The sequence below is a fragment of the Bipolaris zeicola genome (assembly GCF_000523435.1).
Source record: "Bipolaris zeicola 26-R-13 unplaced genomic scaffold scaffold_11, whole genome shotgun sequence".
Classification (NCBI taxonomy): Eukaryota; Fungi; Ascomycota; class Dothideomycetes; order Pleosporales; family Pleosporaceae; genus Bipolaris; species Bipolaris zeicola.
The window spans coordinates 183,167-203,433 of record NW_006912060.1 but is presented as its reverse complement, the minus strand read 5'-3'; the positions used below and the strand labels follow the sequence as shown (position 1 = coordinate 203,433).

The 20,267-nt window shown below is 48.0% G+C and overlaps 9 protein-coding genes across 9 annotated transcripts; 3 read left to right on the top strand and 6 right to left on the bottom strand.

Annotated features, from left to right (window-relative positions):
- Positions 1-2,285: 2,285 nt before the first annotated feature.
- Positions 2,286-5,708, bottom strand: COCCADRAFT_84757 (uncharacterized protein; the record flags this gene model as incomplete). The annotated part of the gene is made up of 3 exons (XM_007709802.1): positions 2,286-3,018; positions 3,070-4,527; positions 4,576-5,708. The coding sequence occupies 3 exons, from the start codon at positions 5,706-5,708 to the stop codon at positions 2,286-2,288; spliced, it is 3,324 nt and encodes a 1,107-aa protein (XP_007707992.1).
- Positions 5,709-7,053: 1,345 nt separating this feature from the next.
- On the bottom strand, positions 7,054-9,132 carry COCCADRAFT_84739 (glycoside hydrolase family 31 protein; the record flags this gene model as incomplete). The annotated part of the gene is made up of 7 exons (XM_007709801.1): positions 7,054-7,588; positions 7,642-7,763; positions 7,818-8,129; positions 8,177-8,538; positions 8,597-8,794; positions 8,839-8,999; positions 9,047-9,132. Coding segments are annotated over 7 exons (1,776 nt in total), but the record flags the coding sequence as incomplete, so codon positions are not given.
- A 64-nt stretch (positions 9,133-9,196) lies between these two features.
- COCCADRAFT_84657 (uncharacterized protein) lies at positions 9,197-9,613 on the bottom strand (the record flags this gene model as incomplete). Its single annotated transcript, XM_007709800.1, has 1 exon — positions 9,197-9,613. One exon carries the CDS (start codon positions 9,611-9,613, stop codon positions 9,197-9,199), a length of 417 nt encoding a protein of 138 aa, XP_007707990.1.
- Positions 9,614-10,994: 1,381 nt separating this feature from the next.
- Positions 10,995-11,309, bottom strand: COCCADRAFT_84718 (uncharacterized protein; the record flags this gene model as incomplete). The annotated part of the gene is made up of 1 exon (XM_007709799.1): positions 10,995-11,309. A coding segment is annotated over one exon (315 nt), but the record flags the coding sequence as incomplete, so codon positions are not given.
- A 113-nt stretch (positions 11,310-11,422) lies between these two features.
- On the top strand, positions 11,423-13,297 carry COCCADRAFT_33079 (uncharacterized protein; the record flags this gene model as incomplete). The annotated part of the gene is made up of 4 exons (XM_007709762.1): positions 11,423-11,903; positions 11,959-12,596; positions 12,647-12,705; positions 12,763-13,297. 4 exons carry the CDS (start codon positions 11,423-11,425, stop codon positions 13,295-13,297), a joined length of 1,713 nt encoding a protein of 570 aa, XP_007707952.1.
- Positions 13,298-13,474: 177 nt separating this feature from the next.
- COCCADRAFT_1421 (uncharacterized protein) lies at positions 13,475-14,439 on the bottom strand (the record flags this gene model as incomplete). Its single annotated transcript, XM_007709720.1, has 2 exons — positions 13,475-13,621; positions 13,699-14,439. The coding sequence occupies 2 exons, from the start codon at positions 14,437-14,439 to the stop codon at positions 13,475-13,477; spliced, it is 888 nt and encodes a 295-aa protein (XP_007707910.1).
- Positions 14,440-15,101: 662 nt separating this feature from the next.
- Positions 15,102-16,279, top strand: COCCADRAFT_84837 (uncharacterized protein; the record flags this gene model as incomplete). Its single annotated transcript, XM_007709798.1, has 3 exons — positions 15,102-15,249; positions 15,303-16,146; positions 16,201-16,279. The coding sequence occupies 3 exons, from the start codon at positions 15,102-15,104 to the stop codon at positions 16,277-16,279; spliced, it is 1,071 nt and encodes a 356-aa protein (XP_007707988.1).
- Positions 16,280-16,333: 54 nt separating this feature from the next.
- On the bottom strand, positions 16,334-16,990 carry COCCADRAFT_84712 (uncharacterized protein; the record flags this gene model as incomplete). The annotated part of the gene is made up of 1 exon (XM_007709797.1): positions 16,334-16,990. The coding sequence occupies one exon, from the start codon at positions 16,988-16,990 to the stop codon at positions 16,334-16,336; it is 657 nt and encodes a 218-aa protein (XP_007707987.1).
- Positions 16,991-17,320: 330 nt separating this feature from the next.
- On the top strand, positions 17,321-19,304 carry COCCADRAFT_22732 (uncharacterized protein; the record flags this gene model as incomplete). The annotated part of the gene is made up of 5 exons (XM_007709744.1): positions 17,321-17,475; positions 17,529-18,796; positions 18,851-18,965; positions 19,013-19,133; positions 19,227-19,304. 5 exons carry the CDS (start codon positions 17,321-17,323, stop codon positions 19,302-19,304), a joined length of 1,737 nt encoding a protein of 578 aa, XP_007707934.1.
- Between the last annotated feature and the right edge of the window lie 963 nt (positions 19,305-20,267).

Genomic DNA, 20,267 nt, shown 5'->3' with positions numbered 1-20,267 from the left:
AAATACTATATATGAGACTATAGGAAAGTAAGATATGGCATACTTTGTCTGACCCGCCCGTTTGTCGTGTATCCGTTTGAAGTGTCGAGGTCGCTAAGCTCCATGTCACACGTGGTCTCGGGTGTACTTCCCTGTCTCGGTCTAGGTTAGGGCGAGATGGTTACAAGGTATACCGTGAGGTAATGCCACGAGACTCTAGTCTAAAATGGTTGACTACAACAGGTGTAAGAATAAAATCCATCCATCCATCTTTACTTGCTATCGCTTCCAGTTCTACCAAACCCTCCATCATTGTTATCATGGAGATAGTACTTCTCAGCGGTATGTCAATCACGTAATCCTCGGCGCTTACAGATCACGACTTTCCTTCCAACGTGAATGTTGGTTGGCCTTTGGCGCTCTCATCTCCGTTAAGGAGAGAATACTTCCTATCATTTCCAACAACGAAGTCGTACATAAGGAGATGGGGCATTTAGCTCCTTTGAGGATCCAATATACTGGCGGTCTATCACATACAACACGGAAAATGCAGGGTTGATCAATTAGGTGTATCAGGTCTATTTTGTAGCTAGCACATAAAGTATCAATCTAAATGTCCTACTATTTGTTTGCTAAATATAGTTATCCTCTTCTGATCTAGTACAGGCAAGCTGACTTCGCTTATATCCTTGATGAATGTTCACTAAACAGTTCCAAAAACACCCAAAAGATATCTTTCATAGATTATAGCTCTTTCATAGATAGTCACAAACACAGAAAGAATAAGCTTCGTAAGGGAGGGTGAGAATGAATATTGGATAGTAATATGGCGGGCAGGTGCGTTTGGTATAGGAAACTGACAAATCCAAGATTCAATACTTCGACACGGACCCCTGCATGTTTCGTCGTAGTTAGGGCTAGGTCTTACATGCGCACAACCTCATCTCATATTAAAGACAGTTACCTCTGAGTCTAGAAGTTCACCCTTGTCTTGTAAGCGTTTCTCCCACTTCGACACCTGCGCTGGCGTTATGTCTATATGATAGTAGCAAGAAAGAATGCTTGACCAACCATCATGGGAATCTCTACGTATTTGCTTCCTTGTTATTCTGTTTCACCTTAGCTACACTCCACAGATTCATTGACAATCAAGCTATGTCAAGTGTACGGATCGATCTGGGTAGATACAGTGGCTGTCAAGGGCGAAGTCAGTAATGGTCCGTGGGGGTGTCGCCAAAATCGATCTGATGAAGCTGACACTCTCTGGATCGAGAGTATCGTGGGTACATCTAACTATCGTCATGTCACGTGTTAGAAATCAAACCGCCGTGACCTTACCTAATTCTGCTCCTATAGCCAAACTGGGCGAAGCTAGGTCTCCCATAGTTATTGACAACACTGATACCTCGTATCGGTGCGGCCCTTCTTCTCTCAATTTATGCGAAGGATGATGTGAGTAAAGGCATATACATGCTACCAAGTATCATACCTAATATCATTAACAATCACGACTTCAATCCCATCACACTTCCTCCACTACTACACTCACCTTCCTCTATCTACCTCACCGACCTGATTAACCGTCAAAATGCAACTCCATTTCGTCTCTATCGTCGCCACCGGCATGCTCTTATTTTCTGGCTTAGCAACAGCTCAGAGCCAGCTCATATGCCATGGATCTGACATTATCGCTGGCGGTCCATGCACTGGTGGCTCCGGCGCATCATGTCAATGTAACTCTGGTGGTTCAACATTTGCCGGGAATTGCGATGGCAAAGGTGTACGTTTATATCGGTGTAGAATTTTAATAATGCAAAAGAGAATACTAATATGACTTATAGGGTTGTATTACTAATATCAGGAAAAAGTCGCCCAACGGCCGTCGCAGGTATTAGAGTATGTGGAATTGTTTGAATCCATGAAAATGTACGCTACAAGGTTTTAAGATGAAGGGCTATGAAACATGGAAAGCTAGTCTATTTTACTCGTTAGTTGGATTTGCGCCACCGTAGTGGCTTGCAACTTCTATGCACATATTGTGGGTTTGTATCTCATCGCTAGACTATGAGCATATATGGACTTTGTTTTCGGAGCAGATAGGCATCTTTGTCACTCAATACAACATCAAATTTTCATGCTACTGGTTGGGTATGCTTCAATAAAATCTGAAATCACAGTCATGTTCTATTCAATTGCCCGAATCGAAGTATTATTTTGTGGACCTTACTATAGCCTTCTTTCAATTAATAAATACAGGCATACTGATAAACTAGAGAAGATTATCTGGTATATCAAGTCCTCTGAAACTACCATGCAATGCGTGCAATGGGCCCGTTTGGCCACATCCTGACAGCCAACTTCCTCATCTCATCCATGACTATAATACCAAGCGCCAATGGGATGGGAATGAGCCAGAACTCCATTGGTACCGAAGCAGTACCAAATAGGTTCTGTATGCCTTCAACCTCCGTTACAAAGATAGCAATGCACAGGCTGACAAGGATACCCGCAGCCAGCCAAGGATTACGCCGGTCTTTGCGGAACGGGTCGGCCTGTAGGATGCTGAGGCGCTTGTTGCGGATAGACAGGATATTGCCCCATTGTAAAATGACAAGAGTGACAAAGTAGACGCATTGTCCGACGGTGTTGAAGTGGTTGAGTTCGTCCATGCTGTACCCATAGAAACCGTCGGTGTACTTTTCGTAGGCAAAGAAGAGGGCGGAAGCAGGTATCTTTGCATGGCGCCACATGTAAAGGAAGAACATTGAATGCGCGCAGACAGTCTGCATCACTCCAATGAAGAGATATGACTGGATGTAGATCTTGACGTTGATGAGATGATCGCGTTTGGTGTCTCGGGGAGGTAGTGAGAGAAGATCAAACTCCTCACGTTCCATGATAAGGGAGAGCGAGCAGAAGAGATCCGTGAAAACACAGATGATAATCATGAGAAAAGAGCTCAACGGAAGGGGCACTCCAAAGAAGACATTCAGGAGAACGGGCCATATTTCAGACCAGGACCCTGCGGGCAAGAGGTAACTGTATTAACGAGTCAGTCACGCATTGCCTTGTTAGAGTCGATGGACTTACCCAATAACTTTCTGAAGATTCTGAAACACAAGTCGCCCAAGACGAATACCATCGATGATTGAAGAGAACTTATCCATCAGGACCAAGTCGGAGGCTTCCAGGGCAACGTCAGAACCGGATACGATAGCGATACCTACATCGCTAGCACGAAGGGCAGGGGCATCGTTAACCCCGTCTCCAGTCACAGCGACTACATTTTGACGTCCCTTGAGCTCGTTGACAATGCGCAGTTTCTGTTCAGGTGTTGTGCGCCCGAACACAATTTCCTCGTATTGACAAACCACGTCCCAATCAGCGTCGCTCAGATCGCCAAGTTGCGTGCCTTCAAGAAGTAGAGATTGGTTTCCGGAGCTGCTAGAAATGGTTTTTGCAGTCGCCACGTCTCCCGAAGCATTGCGATCTACAATGTCCGTTATTGTGTCCGGTTCTCTATCGCTAGAGAAGATGCCAATTCGCCGGGCGATTGCAGCTCCCGTGAGACCAAAGTCACCTGTAACCATGAAGAATCTGATACCAGCTCTACGACACGTTGCAACAGTTTCAGCTGATTCCGGACGTGGGGGGTCGAGGATGCCCAAAATGCCGATGATGGTGAGATCAGTGAGAGCATGTTCAGTGAGTTCGTCCGAAAAGGCGTTGGAGCGTAGGGATGCAACTGGCTTGTATTGCCGCTGGCAGAGCATGATGACACGTTCTGCATTGCGCGAGAGTTTCTCTTGCGCCTGGGATAGAAGGTGTCGTGCTTCACTGTCCAGCGGTTGGACAGTGTTTGTACGGAATGACAGCCAAGAGGAGCATTTTGGGAGTAGTACATCGGGCGCGCCTTTAACAAGAACCAAAAATTCCGGCTTTTCCGATTCTTCGCTTTTCTTTCCTTGTTCATGTAACGAGAGCATCCATTTATTCTTTGAGTTGAACGGGATCGAAAAGACGCGAGGGAGAGTCTCGTGGAGAGAACGCCCCAGCTTCGCTCCTTCAGCAAAGCGTAACACAGCCCCATCGGTCGCATTTCCTTGAATAGCTCTTTCGCTTACGGGAAGTTGAATGGTTGTAGGATCGAACATGGCGTCGTTGCACAAGATAGCGGCCTTGTGGAGCTCTTGCAAAGCCCCTGGACAGCTTTCAGAAGCGAGCATAGGCGCAAGGTCCTCCGCAGACTTCAGCTCATCCACAAATCCTATTGAAGTGACTGTCATTTTGTTCTCAGTGAGGGTGCCCGTCTTGTCGGAGCATATGACGTTGACACATCCGAGAGTCTCAACTGTAGATAGTCCTTTGGGCAAGACGTTGGCACTCTTCATGCGTCGCGCTACCATCATGAGCGTCAGCGCTACGCCAACCGGCATACCCTCTGGAATGAATGCGACCACACAACCCATAACATTGTTGAGCATAGCGATGACGGAGAGGAAGCCCTTGTGGTCTTTTCGTAGCCACCCGACCCAGACGAATAATAATCTTTATACGGTCAGCTTTCTCCATAGACAGCCTAGTCTCCAAACTTACAAGAGCGCAAGGCATACTGTCAAGCATACAATGATATAGACGAATCGACTGATCTCGCGTTGGATAAGAGTAGGTTCTTCCTTGACCCCAGACGTTGCCTGCGCGATACGACCCATGACGGAGTTCTGTCCTGTCAACACAACAATTCCAACAGCGCTGCCGTTGACCACCATAGTTCCCATGAAAGAGATGTTGCGCGACTCAAGGAAGTTTTCGTCCGTAGAATCAAGCGCACCATCTACTTCCTCGGCTTCTCCTGTTATCATGGAACGATCGAATCGTACATCGCCCGAAGAGGTCAACAAACGCATGTCGGCAGGTACTTTGTCGCCGATGGAGATACGAACGATGTCACCGACGACGATATCTGTAGAAGGAACCTTTACAAACGAGCCGTCACGGAGGACCATCGCATCCGAGGGAAGCAGGTCCAAAATCGATTGCATCGTTCGCTTCGTCGACCAATCTTGGAAGGCTGAGAAGCAAGCCTGAAGGAGGATGACGATGAGCACTAAGATGGCCAGGCCCAGGTTATACGCCGCAGGGTGAGGGTCTCCCAAAGGCCTCCAGCATATGAAGAAGATGATGACTCCAATCCATAGAACTGAACAGAAGCCTCCGAACACATACCAAAAGATTTTCCGCCACATGTGTTCGGGTGGGCTAGGGATCGCATTTTTGCCATCGCGTTGAAGGCGTGTAGCAGCTGCCTCTTTGCTGAGACCCTGCTTCTGAAAGACGTTGAAGCGGTCGCAGACACTCTTCGCACTCAGTGTGTGGTAGTCGAGTTGCCCAAAGTAGTCGCTATTCGCGTTTTTGGTATCGTCGGTATCTTTCGATGGCGGATCTCTTGCTTTGGCTTTGCTCTCGCTCACTTGGATGGAAAGTGTGCGGAACTCGATAGGAATGCCAGATACAGAGTGAGTACGACTTCGAACACTCGAAATAGAACCTTGGCTTCTACTGCGCGATTGGCGGCGAGCAGTTCTGCCATCTGAACGGCCCCTCCCGGGATGATTCACATCCTCCCAAACAATATGGGTTGTTCTCTCTTGCTTCTCAATGTCGTTTATATCTCCAGTTGGTTCGGTTTCTTCGTGATCGTCAGGCACATTGCCCTTACTGGAGGTCATTGCTGAGGATGCTCTGCGGGCTAGGCTGACGGTACAGTATGGCAGTGCACCTCAGAAAGAGCCTCCTCGGAATTGAAAGGAAAAAGATGCAAGTCAGTTTGTGTGATTCTGTCATCGCGACTAAGGGCGATCAAATAAGCCAAGCATGCCATCGTACACTAAGAACTTCTATGGCCTAGACCGACGGCAATCGTGAATGAAGCTTTTGCTGTCACAGCGGCCCGTGGCGCAAGCCACAAGCTACACCAAATAGTTTTATCATCAACGGCCCGAATCGTCTGCAACCAACCAACTTCATGCGCTTCCTCCCGTACCCTGGCCAAGAAAATGCCTCATAGTAAAACACCACAATCAGCCCGTGTTGTTTAAGCCAATTGGAAATTAGGCGCCTCCAAATCTGTGGCTGAATTCGGAGATTTATCAGATCTGGTGTAAGCTACCACTGCCTCCTGGCAGTTTCCGCGTGCTAGCTTGAGGGATATAAAAATGAGGGATTTAACGCTCGCAAACCACGTGTGGAGCCTACACCGTCCATTCGTCCCGTGTCTTTACATAACACAAACTGCTGAAGAATTTGAATAGAAAATTACGAGCTGGCAGCCTTTTATATCGCTATAATAGCGCGGTGATTGTACGTATTCCACCTGTAGGGGTACTAAGGGTCATCGCACTGAGTGTTATGACCATCAGGAACTTTCTATGGTGCCTCGAGGCGATGCTTACAGTGCGAATGGAGGACTCCAGCAGCGTAACAGATAGGCGCGTCATCAAACTTGGAATATTACTGCAAGTTCCTTATGAGCTGAGTTAACGTTGAGTACAGCGTAGTAAGATGGGCGGAACTACCTACAAGTGGTTATGTACTTCTATCTTTGCGTCGCTTTCTTTGAATGATAATGGAACCAATTTTGAGTGAAAGATAATTTGTAAAGCCATGAGAATCCCCGTCATTTCCAAAAGTTCAGCGTGGGCACTCGTCATAAATCTTTGGGTTACGACGGGTAAAGAAAAGCTGACGTTATCATCTGCCACTTCTTCATATGAGGGAATAAAAGCAACGTATTGCATGTTTAGGCCGAATCCTCTTTAGTAAGGCCGTTGTTCCGTTTCTGTGTGATAGAATGTTTCCTTTTAATATGCAAAGCCGACCATTCTATCTATTTAAGAGAATTATAAGCTTGCAGAGAAGATGGAAGCACAGTAGTAGTCACGATTATTAAATAGTCAATTGTCTTTCTTCTATAACCATGCATGTGGCCGAGAACTGCTTTCCCAAATCTCGTCTTATTTTCCTAGGCAGGTTTGGACTATACTGCTTTGCAGCCTTCGAAACATCTTCAACATATCAACCGATGATTCTTCCAGCTAACAAGTCTTCCTTACTCCTTCTGTAAAAGAGAGGGATTCTGGCCATCGAAACGCTCAGTGTAACAAATCTCCCGCCATAGTGAATTTCATCTGACCACCAATCTCTCCACACTGTGGTCTTGGCGCTGCCGTTGTTTTGCTCCTTGTGGATTGTGTCAACAGGCAAGTATACTCTCCACTCCGAAGGACCTGGGACGGTTATAGGAGCAACCAGCAAGTTCGGTCCGAACATGAATTGATTTTTGAGCTCTTCAGCGTACATGATCGTATACAAATCGACTGTGGCAAAATCAAAGAAAAGAGGCCTTTGGAGCGGCGTTCCAAAGCTGCTAGCTTCTTCGAACAAGGCTTTGATATAGAGGTCCATAGTGTAGCGTAGGTGGATGAATCGTTTGATGTGAGGAAAGACGGCTTCTCCAAACGACCAAGGCTCATTGGGGCAAGAGTCGAATCCGTCTTGATCTTTCGGGAGGCACTTGCGTCGCCCATGTGCTCTCATCACTGGGCTAAATCTGTGAATTTGATTCAGCAAAGGCCTTCAGTTTGGATCCATTTAAAATCTTACGTTCCGTACTGCAACCATCGAACATAGAGCTCTTGATATTGTGGATCGGATATGTTACCATGGTATTCTGTTTGAGCATAGTAGCCACCAATGTCAGAAGCCCACCATGGGATTCCAGCAAGCTGAGGGTAGGCCGTCAACGTCAAATTTGCCTTGAATGTTTTTGTTCCACTTACTTGGACATTGAGGCCTGCTGTTATCTGGGCGCGGAACGCCTCCCAGCTTCCATCAACATCGCCATTCCAAAGGACACTGGAAAACCGTTGAGATCCTAGCCATGCACTTCTAGAAAATGATATTCCCTTGTCTTCCTCGTGATGTCCAGGTTGGATATCCAAAGTTGCTAGACCATCGTAGACCATTTTTTGAGCATAGAATGGAAAAATTGCTCCAATCTCAGACTGAGTGCCGAGCGAGTAAATAAAATTTGGACGTGGATAAGGTACCACCTGGAGAGGATACATCGTGATGGTTTTGAATGAAAACCCCTATCAAAGTCAGAATAGGGTTCAGATGATAGATCGCTTAGACATACTTCTCCGACACCACCTCCTTCTGTACAATCCAGCAAGAAGTCTCGTATTCCGATATTGTAATAATTATCAATTATCTTACTCCAAGTCTTATTTCTGGTCATCGGATTCGTGTAGTCAAGGAGATGCATAGCTGTACCGTTGAAGAATTCTACTACCCCAGTGCCTTGTGTCGATCCAGCAACAAGACCGGAAGATAGATAATCAAGCCAGTTCTCGGATGAGGGTTCCATAAGGGGCCATATACTTGCAATAATGCGTGCTCCATTCGTCAACTTGCGAACCGTTTCGACAAGCAGCGCTAGGTCAGGAAATTTCAATCGATCAAATGCGAAGTCGCCAAAAGCACGCCAGTGAGGTGCATCTCCAAGTTCCCTGTTAGCTTTGGAAAGTAAAACAGAGTTCAAGGTTTCCATAGTTACCAATCTGGATCATTGACACTGGGATTTTATGTTTCTTGAATCCTTCCGCTACACGTGATACTTCATTTTGGTTTATGTATGTAGTCTTAGATTGAATATAACCACGACCATACTTTGGGAAGGAAGGAGCCCGTCCCGTTAGTGAGCTATGAGTTTTCATCAGTGTTCTAAAGTCGCCCTTTTCAGCCACGGATACCACTAGATTTTTTTAGTCTTAGCTAGAAATTCAGGCACATACATACCGTAATCAATTACCATCGCTGATTCCGTAAACCATTGGATTCTGTTGTCATCAAGCGTTACGTGACCCATACTGGGGACGTTCCATAAAAAGCCGTAAGTCTTTGACGAGATGAAAAATGGAATTGTTGTTTCGGATTGGTAATGCCGGAAATTATATTTTCTGCCTGTATCAGTATGTAGAAAGTCCCTGGGAATTGAAGTGCTCACCCTGGCTTCTTATTCAGATTCCCAGTCTGGTGCTGACCCAGACCAAAAATCTGCTCATCTTTTTCCATAGTAAAAGAGAATGTCGCACAAGGCCTTGATGTAACTCCCGCAGTATCAAATGACCAGTCGCGTGCAATTCTACCATGCTTATCAATTGAATAAGTACTCGAAATCTCTCACTGGATTGCAGCATTCTATTACCTGAGGCCATAGCTCTTCAAAAAGAAGCTCACGACTGATGCCATTCATTCGCCAAAATCTCAACTTGTTCTTTGAAACACTTACTTCGATTAGACCATTTTGTACAGCGGAGTTGTTGTGATAGGATATCTTTGATGGGCTTTCCAAACACTCCGTACCGCATTCGTTTAACGGAGTTTCTAGCAAAGCACCCAATTCATTTCCTGTCCCATCTCGATATAAAGATGCTCGTACACGAATTGAGTTGTGACCCCATGGCTCTATGCGAAGGCGCTCGTGGCCATTGATGATGTGTAGCGGACTAGTTCTTTTTCCAGGTTGCTGATGTGGTGGTTTATCTATTGACTCAATGGAAAATTCAGCCATGATTGAGCACAAAAGAAGAAGAAAATGTAACAAGCCCATGATTACCCTGACCTGTAAATGGAGATTCTGAGATGTATCTCTAAGAAAGGGAGACTGAGAAAGTCTCATATCACAGATTCTCGGGCCTATAGTATGCCAAGTAGCCGCAATCCAGTATTAAGTTTCCACAGCTTCTCGGCGTCAGAATTAAAACCCAGTAGTGACATCCTCCATAATCTTGCTAGTAAGCACTAGGAATGCGTACAATACACGGTAAGCTGTGTCAGCCCCTAGGCTTGTGTTCGATCTGGGATGCTTGCGCTTTCTTTGCTTCACAACACCCAGTGTCTGACTGTATTTGGCAACTAGATTAGTCTCCTCGTCCTGTAATTCGTTGCGTTCGATATTCTCGGAAATTTTCATTCGTGTTTCAGGATCTTATTCTCTTCCTCCCCCACATGGGTTGTTTCCTGGTGGAATATTCAATGCCGTTCAGTTTACCTAGCTGGTGCTTGTTTCCCGGCTACTGTAGACATGTTCACACTTACCCCGTTCGATACTGGATCAAATGCGGGATTCGGGATTTCTGAGTTATCAGGAAGATGTTTTTAGTCTCAATTGTAGTCTTACTTGATTATCAACATCGGAAATTTTAGTACTTTTATGATCGATTCTAAGTTAACAAAGGGAGTAAAAGGTAAGTCTATATATAAACACGACGCAAACACTCTCGGACTGTAGAGCTTAAACAGTTGATTTTATAGAGAATATCACGTGCTTTGGTCTTGGCAATAGTCACCCAATACGAATCACTAACCATCAACTACACTGCATCGGCTCAAGTGTACATACTTCCCTACAAATTAGTTTGCGACATATGCTAAGGCTTTAACTTGGTTGTTTTCTTAGGAGGAGAGCCACGGGGAGATAGTGTAGCCTCAGAACATTACTCTAAGAAGCGGGCTAGTTGTTGCGCACACTGTTCGACCGAAGGAAGACAATACATTCGAGACCACCTTTACGCTGGCTGCGCAACTAGAAAATCCACAATACGCTACGTTCAATTCACCCAAGCCTGCAGCATGAGGAGAATTTTCATTATGCAGGGAGGGTATCAGCCTTGTCCCTGGTTTTTTGGATCTTTAGCTGCATATCAATTATGTACGATCCCTCTAAAAGGGCTCTTAATGCACGAAGAAACGCAATCTGACTGGCTCTAAGTAAGAAGCTCTGCTGATACTCGACCGATCAAAGGTATGCCAAGATGCATCTCCTTCCTCGGCTAGCTACAGCTCACGTGACGACAACAACACCAACATTAACAACAGTTCATTAACACTCAGCCCTACTTAGCCGCCATATTGTCACTTTGGCTAGGATAAGGGTGCCTGTCTTGAGATGACTACTGAATATCCTCGGCAGACATCCATACATCGACGGTGGACAGTAGCGCATCGCGGAGCGCGGCTGATTCGGAGATAGACAATCTACCAAACGAGCGCTCGCCAATAGAAAATTGCCCGATGACTTTCACGGTCCGCGCTCTCCCCAAAGTCTGGATCACGATTGCGGCTGGCAATCGTAGCTGAACATGGCAGCCATGGCAAGCTACGGATTGTGCCAGTGAAAAGAAAAGCTCGTCTCTGCACCCACATCCATCAACAAACCTAAGCCCACTTGTGGGCAAACCTTGCGCCAGGTTTCCCCCATCTGGACAACGTTCGCGGAGGTCCCCCACACAGGCGCCTGGAAGCGGATTATGCTGCCCACTCTCCGTTAAGTCCTCCGGCGCTTTACTGCTTCGCTACAAGCCGCCCCATACTTACACGTATGGCGCCATTGACGACACAGGGGCCAGAAGCTCAGCTCCTCGCCCCACTGTGGCAGCCGCAACCAAAAGTAAGCTCGAAACGCCAGAACAAAGTCGATCATCACACCAGAGACGCGCCTCTAGGCCACGACTATGATATATCGTCCTTAGCCCTGGTTTTTGTTCCTTTCCCTTTTACTTCTGGCGGCAGCGCCGTATACACAATGGACCCTTCCGAGGCCCGCCGATTCTCCACGAGCACCGCTGAGCGCGTCGGCCTGCTAAAGGCCCACGACAATGCGGCAAAGCAGCATCAGTATGGAGCTATTGCTGACACGACCGATATCGAAAGCCTACTAGGAAGAGATGGCACGGTGGAAGAGCTGGGGACGACGGCGCGCCAGGAGGCAAAGTTGTTGTTCAAGTACAGTGTTCCGCTCATGGGAACGTATCTACTCCAGTACTCATTTAGCTTGGTGACTATCTTCGTCGTTGGACATAGTAAGTGCTTAGTATGAAAGCCTCTGAGGCATCAACTGACTCGCATCTAATACAGTTGGGACGGATGAGCTTGGTGCTGTCTCTCTCGCTACTATGACCGCCAACATCACCGGACTAGCCGTCTATGAAGGCTTAGCCACATCCCTGGATACTCTCTGTGCGCAGGCCTACGGATCCGGCAAGAAAACCATGGTCGGTCTCCACCTTCAACGCATGATCTTGTTCATGCTTGCTGTCACCCTTCCCATTGGCGCCATCTGGCTGTGTTCGGGCCGGATACTCGCAGCTCTCGTTCCAGAAAAGGAATTAGCTCACCTTGCTGGCTATTATCTCTCATTGCTGCTGGCTGGTGCACCAGGATATGCAATCTTTGAAGCTGGCAAGCGATTTACACAGGCCCAGGGACTCTTCAATGCTTCCCTCTTCGTGCTGCTCATTGCGACGCCAGTCAACGTTGCCCTAAACTATGTCTTTGTCTTCATCTTGGACTGGAATCTTACTGGCGCCGCACTTGCAACCGTTGTTTCTAACAACCTTTTGCCATTACTCCTCTTCATCTATGTCTACTTGGTGAACCCCGCATCGCTCGAGTGTTGGGGCGGCTTCACGAAAGCTGCGTTCACGAATTGGGGACCGATGGCCAAGTTGGCAGTACCGGGTATTATCATGGTGGAAACAGAGTGGCTTGCATTCGTATGTCACTCGTTTACAAAACTTTATATCCAATTTACTAATCTCCTTAGGACATTCTCACCTTTTCAACGAGCTATCTTTCCACGGCCCACCTAGCCGCCCAATCAATGTAAGCTGTCACGCCCTTTTCAAATCCTCCTATTCGATACTAATTTAATATTTGCAGCGTCATGACTCTCGCTGTAGCCATCTACCACGTACCCTTTAGCGTTGGCGTCGCAGTCTCAACCCGCTTGGGCAATCTCATTGGTGCAGGTTCCCTCTCTGCAGCCCGGACTGCCACCAAAACCTACGTTGCAACCTTTCTCGCAATCGGGCTTATCGACTTTACTTTCCTTACAGCATTCCGCAATATCTTGCCTCGCGCCTTTAGTAGCGATCCTGAAGTCGTGAGCATTGTTGCTACTGTGCTGCCTCTGCTCGCTACCTTCCAGTTTGCAGACTCGACTACTGCAATGGTCAATGCGCTGCTACGTGGATTGGGAAAGCAGAGTATTGGTGGCGTTTGCAATCTGTTCGTTTACTACGTCATTGCTGTACCACTGGCCCTGTTCCTTTGCTTCCCACGCGATTTGAAGCTGGTAGGGCTCTGGACTGGATGCGCTGTGGGTAGTTCATGCATTACTATCTCAGAGGGCATCTATATGAAGTTCTATGATTGGAGGAAGGCGGTTGAGGATGCAAAGGAGCGACAGGAGTAGACGAAGAACTCCTTTTGATACGGTGGAGTCTTGGTAGGTAAAAAAACAGGAATGAAGAGACATAATGGTGGGTAGAACGCGTGATATCAATCAAGAGCAATAAATTCTTGAGCGTACATTTCTTTTTCTAGCCCTTTCTTGTTCAAAATCAAAATGTCTAGATGCGAGTGTGTGCGTCTACAATTGGCTCTCACTCTTTGGCAGCGCCAACTTCTTCCCCTCGGGATCCTTGGTAATTTCGTCATAATCCGGTCTAGGCAGCTCAAACGCCTGTGTAGTGCGCCCATACGTAATACCGCCCAATCGAGAAATGGGCTTGAGAACCTGAACAAAGCAATAAATTAGTGGATGTCAGACACAACAGGTAAGCCCACACGGGCGTTACTCAAGCATAAACTTACAGCAGGATCGATAAGCACGCCCTGCTCATCAATCGCATCTTCTCTCGCCCAAAAATTGACACCCTCGATAAATACCGTAACTCCCGTCTTCTTGCCTGGCGTATCAGGGTTCTTACTCGTCCACTCCACCTTATCCACCAGCTTGGCCTCGATACTAAACACAGCCTCCTTGACGCGATCCGGTCTCACAATCTTACTCTTTTCAGGATGCAGTCCGCTAAACGCCCACTCGCTAATTCCCGGCGGCGCATTGATGCTGCAAAAATTTGCAGCCTCGACGTAATGCTCGGAGATGATGTTAACGGTAGCTTCCTTGGTGTCGAGCAGATTCTTGAGCGTGTCCTTGGCCTTGTCCATGCCGCCTGCGAAGCCGAGGACGAACATGGGGGGATCGTGGTTGACGAGGTTGAAGTAACTGAAGGGGGCGAGGTTGGTTGATTGGCCGTCTGCACTGATGGTTGAGACGAAGCCGATGGGGCGGGGGACGATGGCTGAAATCAGGAGCTTGTAGTTGTGGACTACGGGGCGGCCTTGCTCGTAGGGTGCGATGGAGCGGTGCGATTTTCCTTGGTCAGAGGCATCGTTAGGGCCGCTGCCTAGTGGCCAGTTTGGCTTGGGTGTTTGCGTGTAGTGGAAAGAGGATGTCTTGTCAAAGGGGGGACGCGAGGCCTCGACTGCTTTGAAGTCACCGTGTGGGTTCCGTTTTATTTCCTTTTCGGCATCTGCGCGTCCAGCAGCCATGGTGGGGGATTGGTGAGTTACTTCGTTGTATGCTCTTTTCGGAAAGCAGAGGTAAGGTTGTTGGTGCTCAATGCGCGTTGTCAAGGTCAAGGCGGGTTGCCGTCGGGTGGCCAAGATTGCCCTTTTCATCGATGTAGTGTATGACGCCAATGAGAGAAAAACAATGTTTACTAAGTGATGATCAAGCGGCTACAGCGTGTTGGAGACACGGCAAATAGCGGATGAATATTTAGCCCGGAAGGATGCAGAAAAATCAAAGACAGCCGCGGAATGCCGCCCGAGAAAAGCCACTGCATCGCTTCTTCAGACGGCTATTCAAGCATGGCTACTTCGTGAGGATATCTTTCAACATCACTACCGCTTCTTGGAGCGTTTGGTACAATAATTCTGTCTGAACGGCTATACGCGGGACATGTTCTCCAAAGACGGCGCCGAAGGGTTATCAACGTCATGTACTACCCCGCTATGCATCTGAGCTACCCCGCTACCAATGATAAGAGCACCAATGCTTAGTGGAAGGTCAGCTTACCCAAGGTTTCTCGTTGAAAGTGCTATGATAGATGACCAATTTCATTTCCTGCAGCCCATTGAACATCTGATACTCCAAATGCTCTCTCCATTATTTCTCTCCGCGATTTGTGAAGTTTGAAATCGAATTCAACATGTCCTCGGATAAAGACTACCAAACCTACAATCTAGGCAACTTCAAGCTCAAATCTGGAAGTGAAATACCAGATGCTTTCATCGCATACAAGACACTAGGTGACCCTTCGTTGCCAGCCGTAATCTATCCAACATGGTATTCTGGAAGTAAGCACTGCGCACCAGACCGTGATGCCGCAACTGCTAATCGATCCACACAGCGATATCCGACAATGTCTGGCTCACTGGCGCAGGTAAAACCCTCGATCCTTCCAAATACTACATTATCATGCCTGCTCTGTTTGGCAATGGCCAATCCTCCTCACCATCAAACATGCCAGCTCTACGTCCCTTCCCAGAAGTACTATTCTATGACAACGTGCGCGCGCAACATGAGCTTGTGACGAAGCACTTGGGCATCAAGCATGCTCGTGCAGTACTCGGATGGTCCATGGGTGCTGGGCAGACGTATCAATGGGCCACACAGTTTCCCGACTTCATGGACCTCGCCGTGCCGTTTTGTGGAAGCGCAAAGACCAGCCTGCACAACCAGGTCTTCCTGGAGGGTGTCAAAAGCAGTCTTTACGCTGCACTAGGTACGAGCTCAGCAGGCGTTACGAAACCAGATCTATACACAGCCCAAGGAAAGAAAGTGACTTTTTCGTCTGAGACACGAGAAGCCGGCCTCAAGGCCCTTGGGCGCGTTTACGCTGGTTGGGGTTTCTCCCAAAGCTTCTATCGCGAGAAGTTGTATCAGAGTGCCCCGACACTTGGATACAAGGACTTGGATGACTTCCTTGTCAACTTTTGGGAGTCATGGGCGCTGTCGAAAGATCCAGAAAATATGCTCACAATGGCGCACACATGGCAAGCTGGAGATTGCTCACAACAAGATCCGTATAACGGTGACTTCAAGAAGGCCATGCAGGCTATCAAGGCAAAAACGTTGGTTCTCCCAGCGAAAACAGATCTCTACTTCCCACCGGAGGATTCTGAGATTGAAGTTCAGAACATGAAGCCTGGCGTAGGAACACTGAAGGTTTTTCCATCCATTTGGGGCCATTGGTGAGTGTATTCATTAAAAGGTAACCACGTTGTCATCATTAACGGACAAAACAGGGCTGGTGGACCTGGGCAGTCAACAGAGGACGTCAAATGGCTGGATGAGCAATTGAAGGCTTTCTTTGCTGAGAACTGAGATGAGGCGTATATGCTGCTTCGCCCAAGTCGCTGTAGTCGGATCGTGATTGAATCAGCCGACTGAAGTTGTCGCCTGCTCTACCCTTGTGCTAGGTTCCCCTAATGATATAGTGCCAACAATCTTGAAGCGATCTTTTTCATCTTTGCGTCCAAGGACATGAACCCTATCGACATACCACTCCAGGGTAGTGGGCTTGTCATCTTTTTCTGCGTTGTGTGAGAGGAACTCGGAGATGCTCTTGGTGATCTCTACGCTAATCTCGTCTACACCACCCTGGCTTTGTGCTTTTCCTACAGAAAGATGGGGCATGAAAGGTCGGCGGTCTCGGTCAACTCCATTTACAGAGAATTCGGAGTATAAAGCCGCCTGAAGCTTTCGGATATTACTGTAAGTGGTGGGGCCAAGCCAGACGGTCTTGTTCTTGAGGTTATGGTGAAAGACTCCAGGTTGATCCGACTCGAGTGACATATGGAAAGGGGGTATGGCGCGGGCTACTTGTTCAATTCGGATGCGAATGTCGTGCTTGAGTTTGCCAGACTCAGACGGTGATGCTAGGAAAGGGTACAGCAAGTTGATGTGCGGGGGCCATCGTAGAAACTGCTTATCGTAGACGCTTCGTATTGCTTCTATTGGCGCAGTGATGCGTGACGGAGGCAGCAGTACCAAGGCGCTTTTGTGAGATAGTTTTACCGGCAGCTGTTTCGCCATGGTGATGTTGGAGGAGCCGACGCACTGGACCGTTCCTGGAACCAACTGCAGTGGCGCCCTAGCGGGCTTGGCAACGACTCGTCCCAAAGACGGGTGCATCCTAGGCTTCTGTTGTCGCATTCATTTCCTTTGCCAGACCCAGGATCAAACAAAGTCGCGTCGCCATGTGGGAGCGCTCATAACATCACCAGACCTCCTTCAGTCCAGCCGCCTCTCACGACAATCCGCTCCGACACGCGCTTCATTGCCTAGTGGGATCCGCCAAACATCAGCGTACCAAAGCACCTCCGAAGTTGCGCGACTCCCCACACACATCCCATCACGTCGACCATGGACGGCCAGAAGAAACCATCCCGCCAATTTGGTGTCACTAGCGCCATCTCAGAGGCCGCGCCTACCGAGCATGATATCAAGCTGAATGACAAGCTCATCGAGACGCTCAAGGCGGAAAACGTCTTTGAAACCCCAGAAGGCAACCGAAGGAGGTACGTCACGCTGTCTCCTAGGGAAGCGGGAGCGCTTGTCTAATATGATACAGGGAGGAAGTCATCGAACACATCCAGAAAGTCGTCGAAGAATTTATCCGTCGCGTGGGAAAGCAAAAGGGTGTGCAGCAGTCCGTCATCGATGCTGCAGGCGGCAAGATCTTCACATTCGGCAGTTATGCTCTCGGTGTTCATGGACCGTCGTCCGATATTGACACGCTCGTTGTCGCGCCTAAATTCGTGGCCATCCACGAGTTTTTCGAATTCTTCCCTCCAACATTTCGAGAAATGTCCAACGTCGACGATATCAACGAGTTCGTACCCGTCGAAGACGCCTTCGTACCAATTATCAAGATGGAATACCGTGAAGTGAGCATAGATTTGCTATTTGCATCGTTGCCAAAGCGGTCTTCGATACCCAGGAACATGGATACCATCGAGAAGAAGGATCTGGAGGGCCTATCGGAGTCGGCAACCCGAAGCGTCAACGGCACACGAGTTACCAATGAGCTCCTGGATGCGGTACCGCAGAAAGTCAGCTTCAGGCATGCTCTGAGGGCCATCAAGCTGTGGTCCAACCGTCGAGGCATCTACGGAGCTGTCTTCGGATACCCTGGTGGTGTCGCGTGGGCTATTATGGTTGCTCGCATTTGCCAACTCTACCCCATGGCAAATGGTGCTACCATTGTTTCCAAGTTCTTCAGTCTGATGTACAAGTGGACTTGGCCGAGACCGGTCATGCTGAAACATATCGAAGAAGGCGATTTGGGTCTGCGGGTATGGAACCCACAGGTATATGGTGGTGACAGAGCACACCTCATGCCCATAATCACGCCTGCGTTCCCCTCCATGTGTGCCACACATACTGTCATGCCATCTACCCTGCGTATTATGAAGGACGAATTTGGAAGAGCGGACAAGATCCTACAGCACATCTTTGCAGGAACAAAAGATTGGAATGCATTGTTCGAACGACACTCATTTTTTACCAAAGACCACAAATACTACTTGAGCGTGGTTGCTGCAAGTCGGACCAAGGAGGCAAACTCGACATTCTCTGGACTGGTGCAGTCCAAAATCCGTCACATTGTCAAGGGCATTGATGATGGACAGACTGGTATCGATACTGCACGTCCATATATCAACTACTTCGAGCGGTATCATCGTTGTAAAGATGATCAGTTCCACGAAGTTACTCAGGGTTCCCTCGAGTACATGATTCCAGCTTCTGAAGTGCCTGCAGACGGCACTACGCCAGCCGACGACGATACCCACATCATCTACACCACAACCTTCTACATTGGTCTCACTTTACCTCCGGGTACGTCTAACCAATCTGCATATTTATGGTTCACCATGCTGACCATTCCCGTAGATGCTACCAAGTCGCTCGATATCTCTTATCCTGTCAGCCAGTTTAGGAGCTATATCACAGATTCGGATCTTTACGACGAAAAACTTATGTCCGTCAAGGTGGTTCACACTCGCAAGTAAGTTTTTCAAACATCCTTGCTTCACCACTTTACTGACCAAGTAGCACTGCACTTCCTGACGACGTATTCCTGCCGGGAGAAACGCGGCCGAAGAAGTCTAGCAAAGATAAAAAGAAGAAGGACGCGAAAAGTGCTAAGCGCCACTTCGCCGATACTGGCCTTGACGTGCGTGAAGAACGCCTCACCAAATCCTCTCAGCGCTCACTCGTGTCTCGGGGGTAGTGTTACACCAAAATGCTGACGATTGTGCTAATGTAGGACAGCGAACATTCTGCAGCAAAGCGCCAACAGTCCAAGCTTGCTGCCAATGGAGTCCCTACTCCAACGGCAGCATAGGCTTTGTTTCAGCTAAGCTTGCGCATGTTCGCACTATTTCCACCCTTTCATTTTGCTTACAACCTTGGGGTTTCTGACGTTTCCTTATTGTTCAGTTCCGGCTGCATTTTGATGCACAACCAAAGATCCACCTTGTTGGCAACTCACCCTCCGAGACAGGGTTCATTTACACGCCGAGCACACACACTTACCTCCGCACCAGCCATCCGACGCCGCTCCAGGTGCGTATCAGTGCTACCGAAGGCCTCTAACAAGAAAACCAGAAAAAAAAGTAGGAAAAGAGCGCATTCTTGCGCATCAAAACACAACACTACAAATAGGTTTGGTCACGTCCACTTTACAATAATTTTTCCTCGATCCACACTCTACTTGGCGTTTTAACCTGGCGTTTAAAAAGCATCGGATGGCGTTTGCGACAAGAGCGGGATAGGCACCCATAGCTCGCACGCACGCACGCGACGGTGTTTGGGTTTCTTTTTCGGCTCGACGGAAGGAGGGCAGTCATATCTGCTTTCAATACTTCGCATAATGGCAGGTGACCGGTTAGATGCGAAGGCGTTGTTTTTCGTAGCGGCAGTAAGCCCAGGTATAGGGTTTCTGTACGTAATTTTGCAAGTCTGTACAACCAAAATTTACAAACATATGGAGCCTTGGGGCTCCGACAAAGTCGTAAAGGGTGGATTCTTGATTGTCAAACGTGAAGCGATTATGTGTGCTGCTTGACTTCTGGGACAGTGTTATACTGTCATCCTTCGAGAGAGATATCTGGCGCTCAAGCAATGGCATAGGTCTCACGAATGATGGGACTGATGTTATGATGATGGAGATCGTTGCAAATCGAACGCACTTTTTCGTAGATTGAACTGTCGCAGTCGCAGTTGCCTCACTAGTCCATGAGGCATATGCTCACGTGAAAACGCGTGTGCTCCGTCCTTTGCATCCACCAATCACGACCTGCTGGCG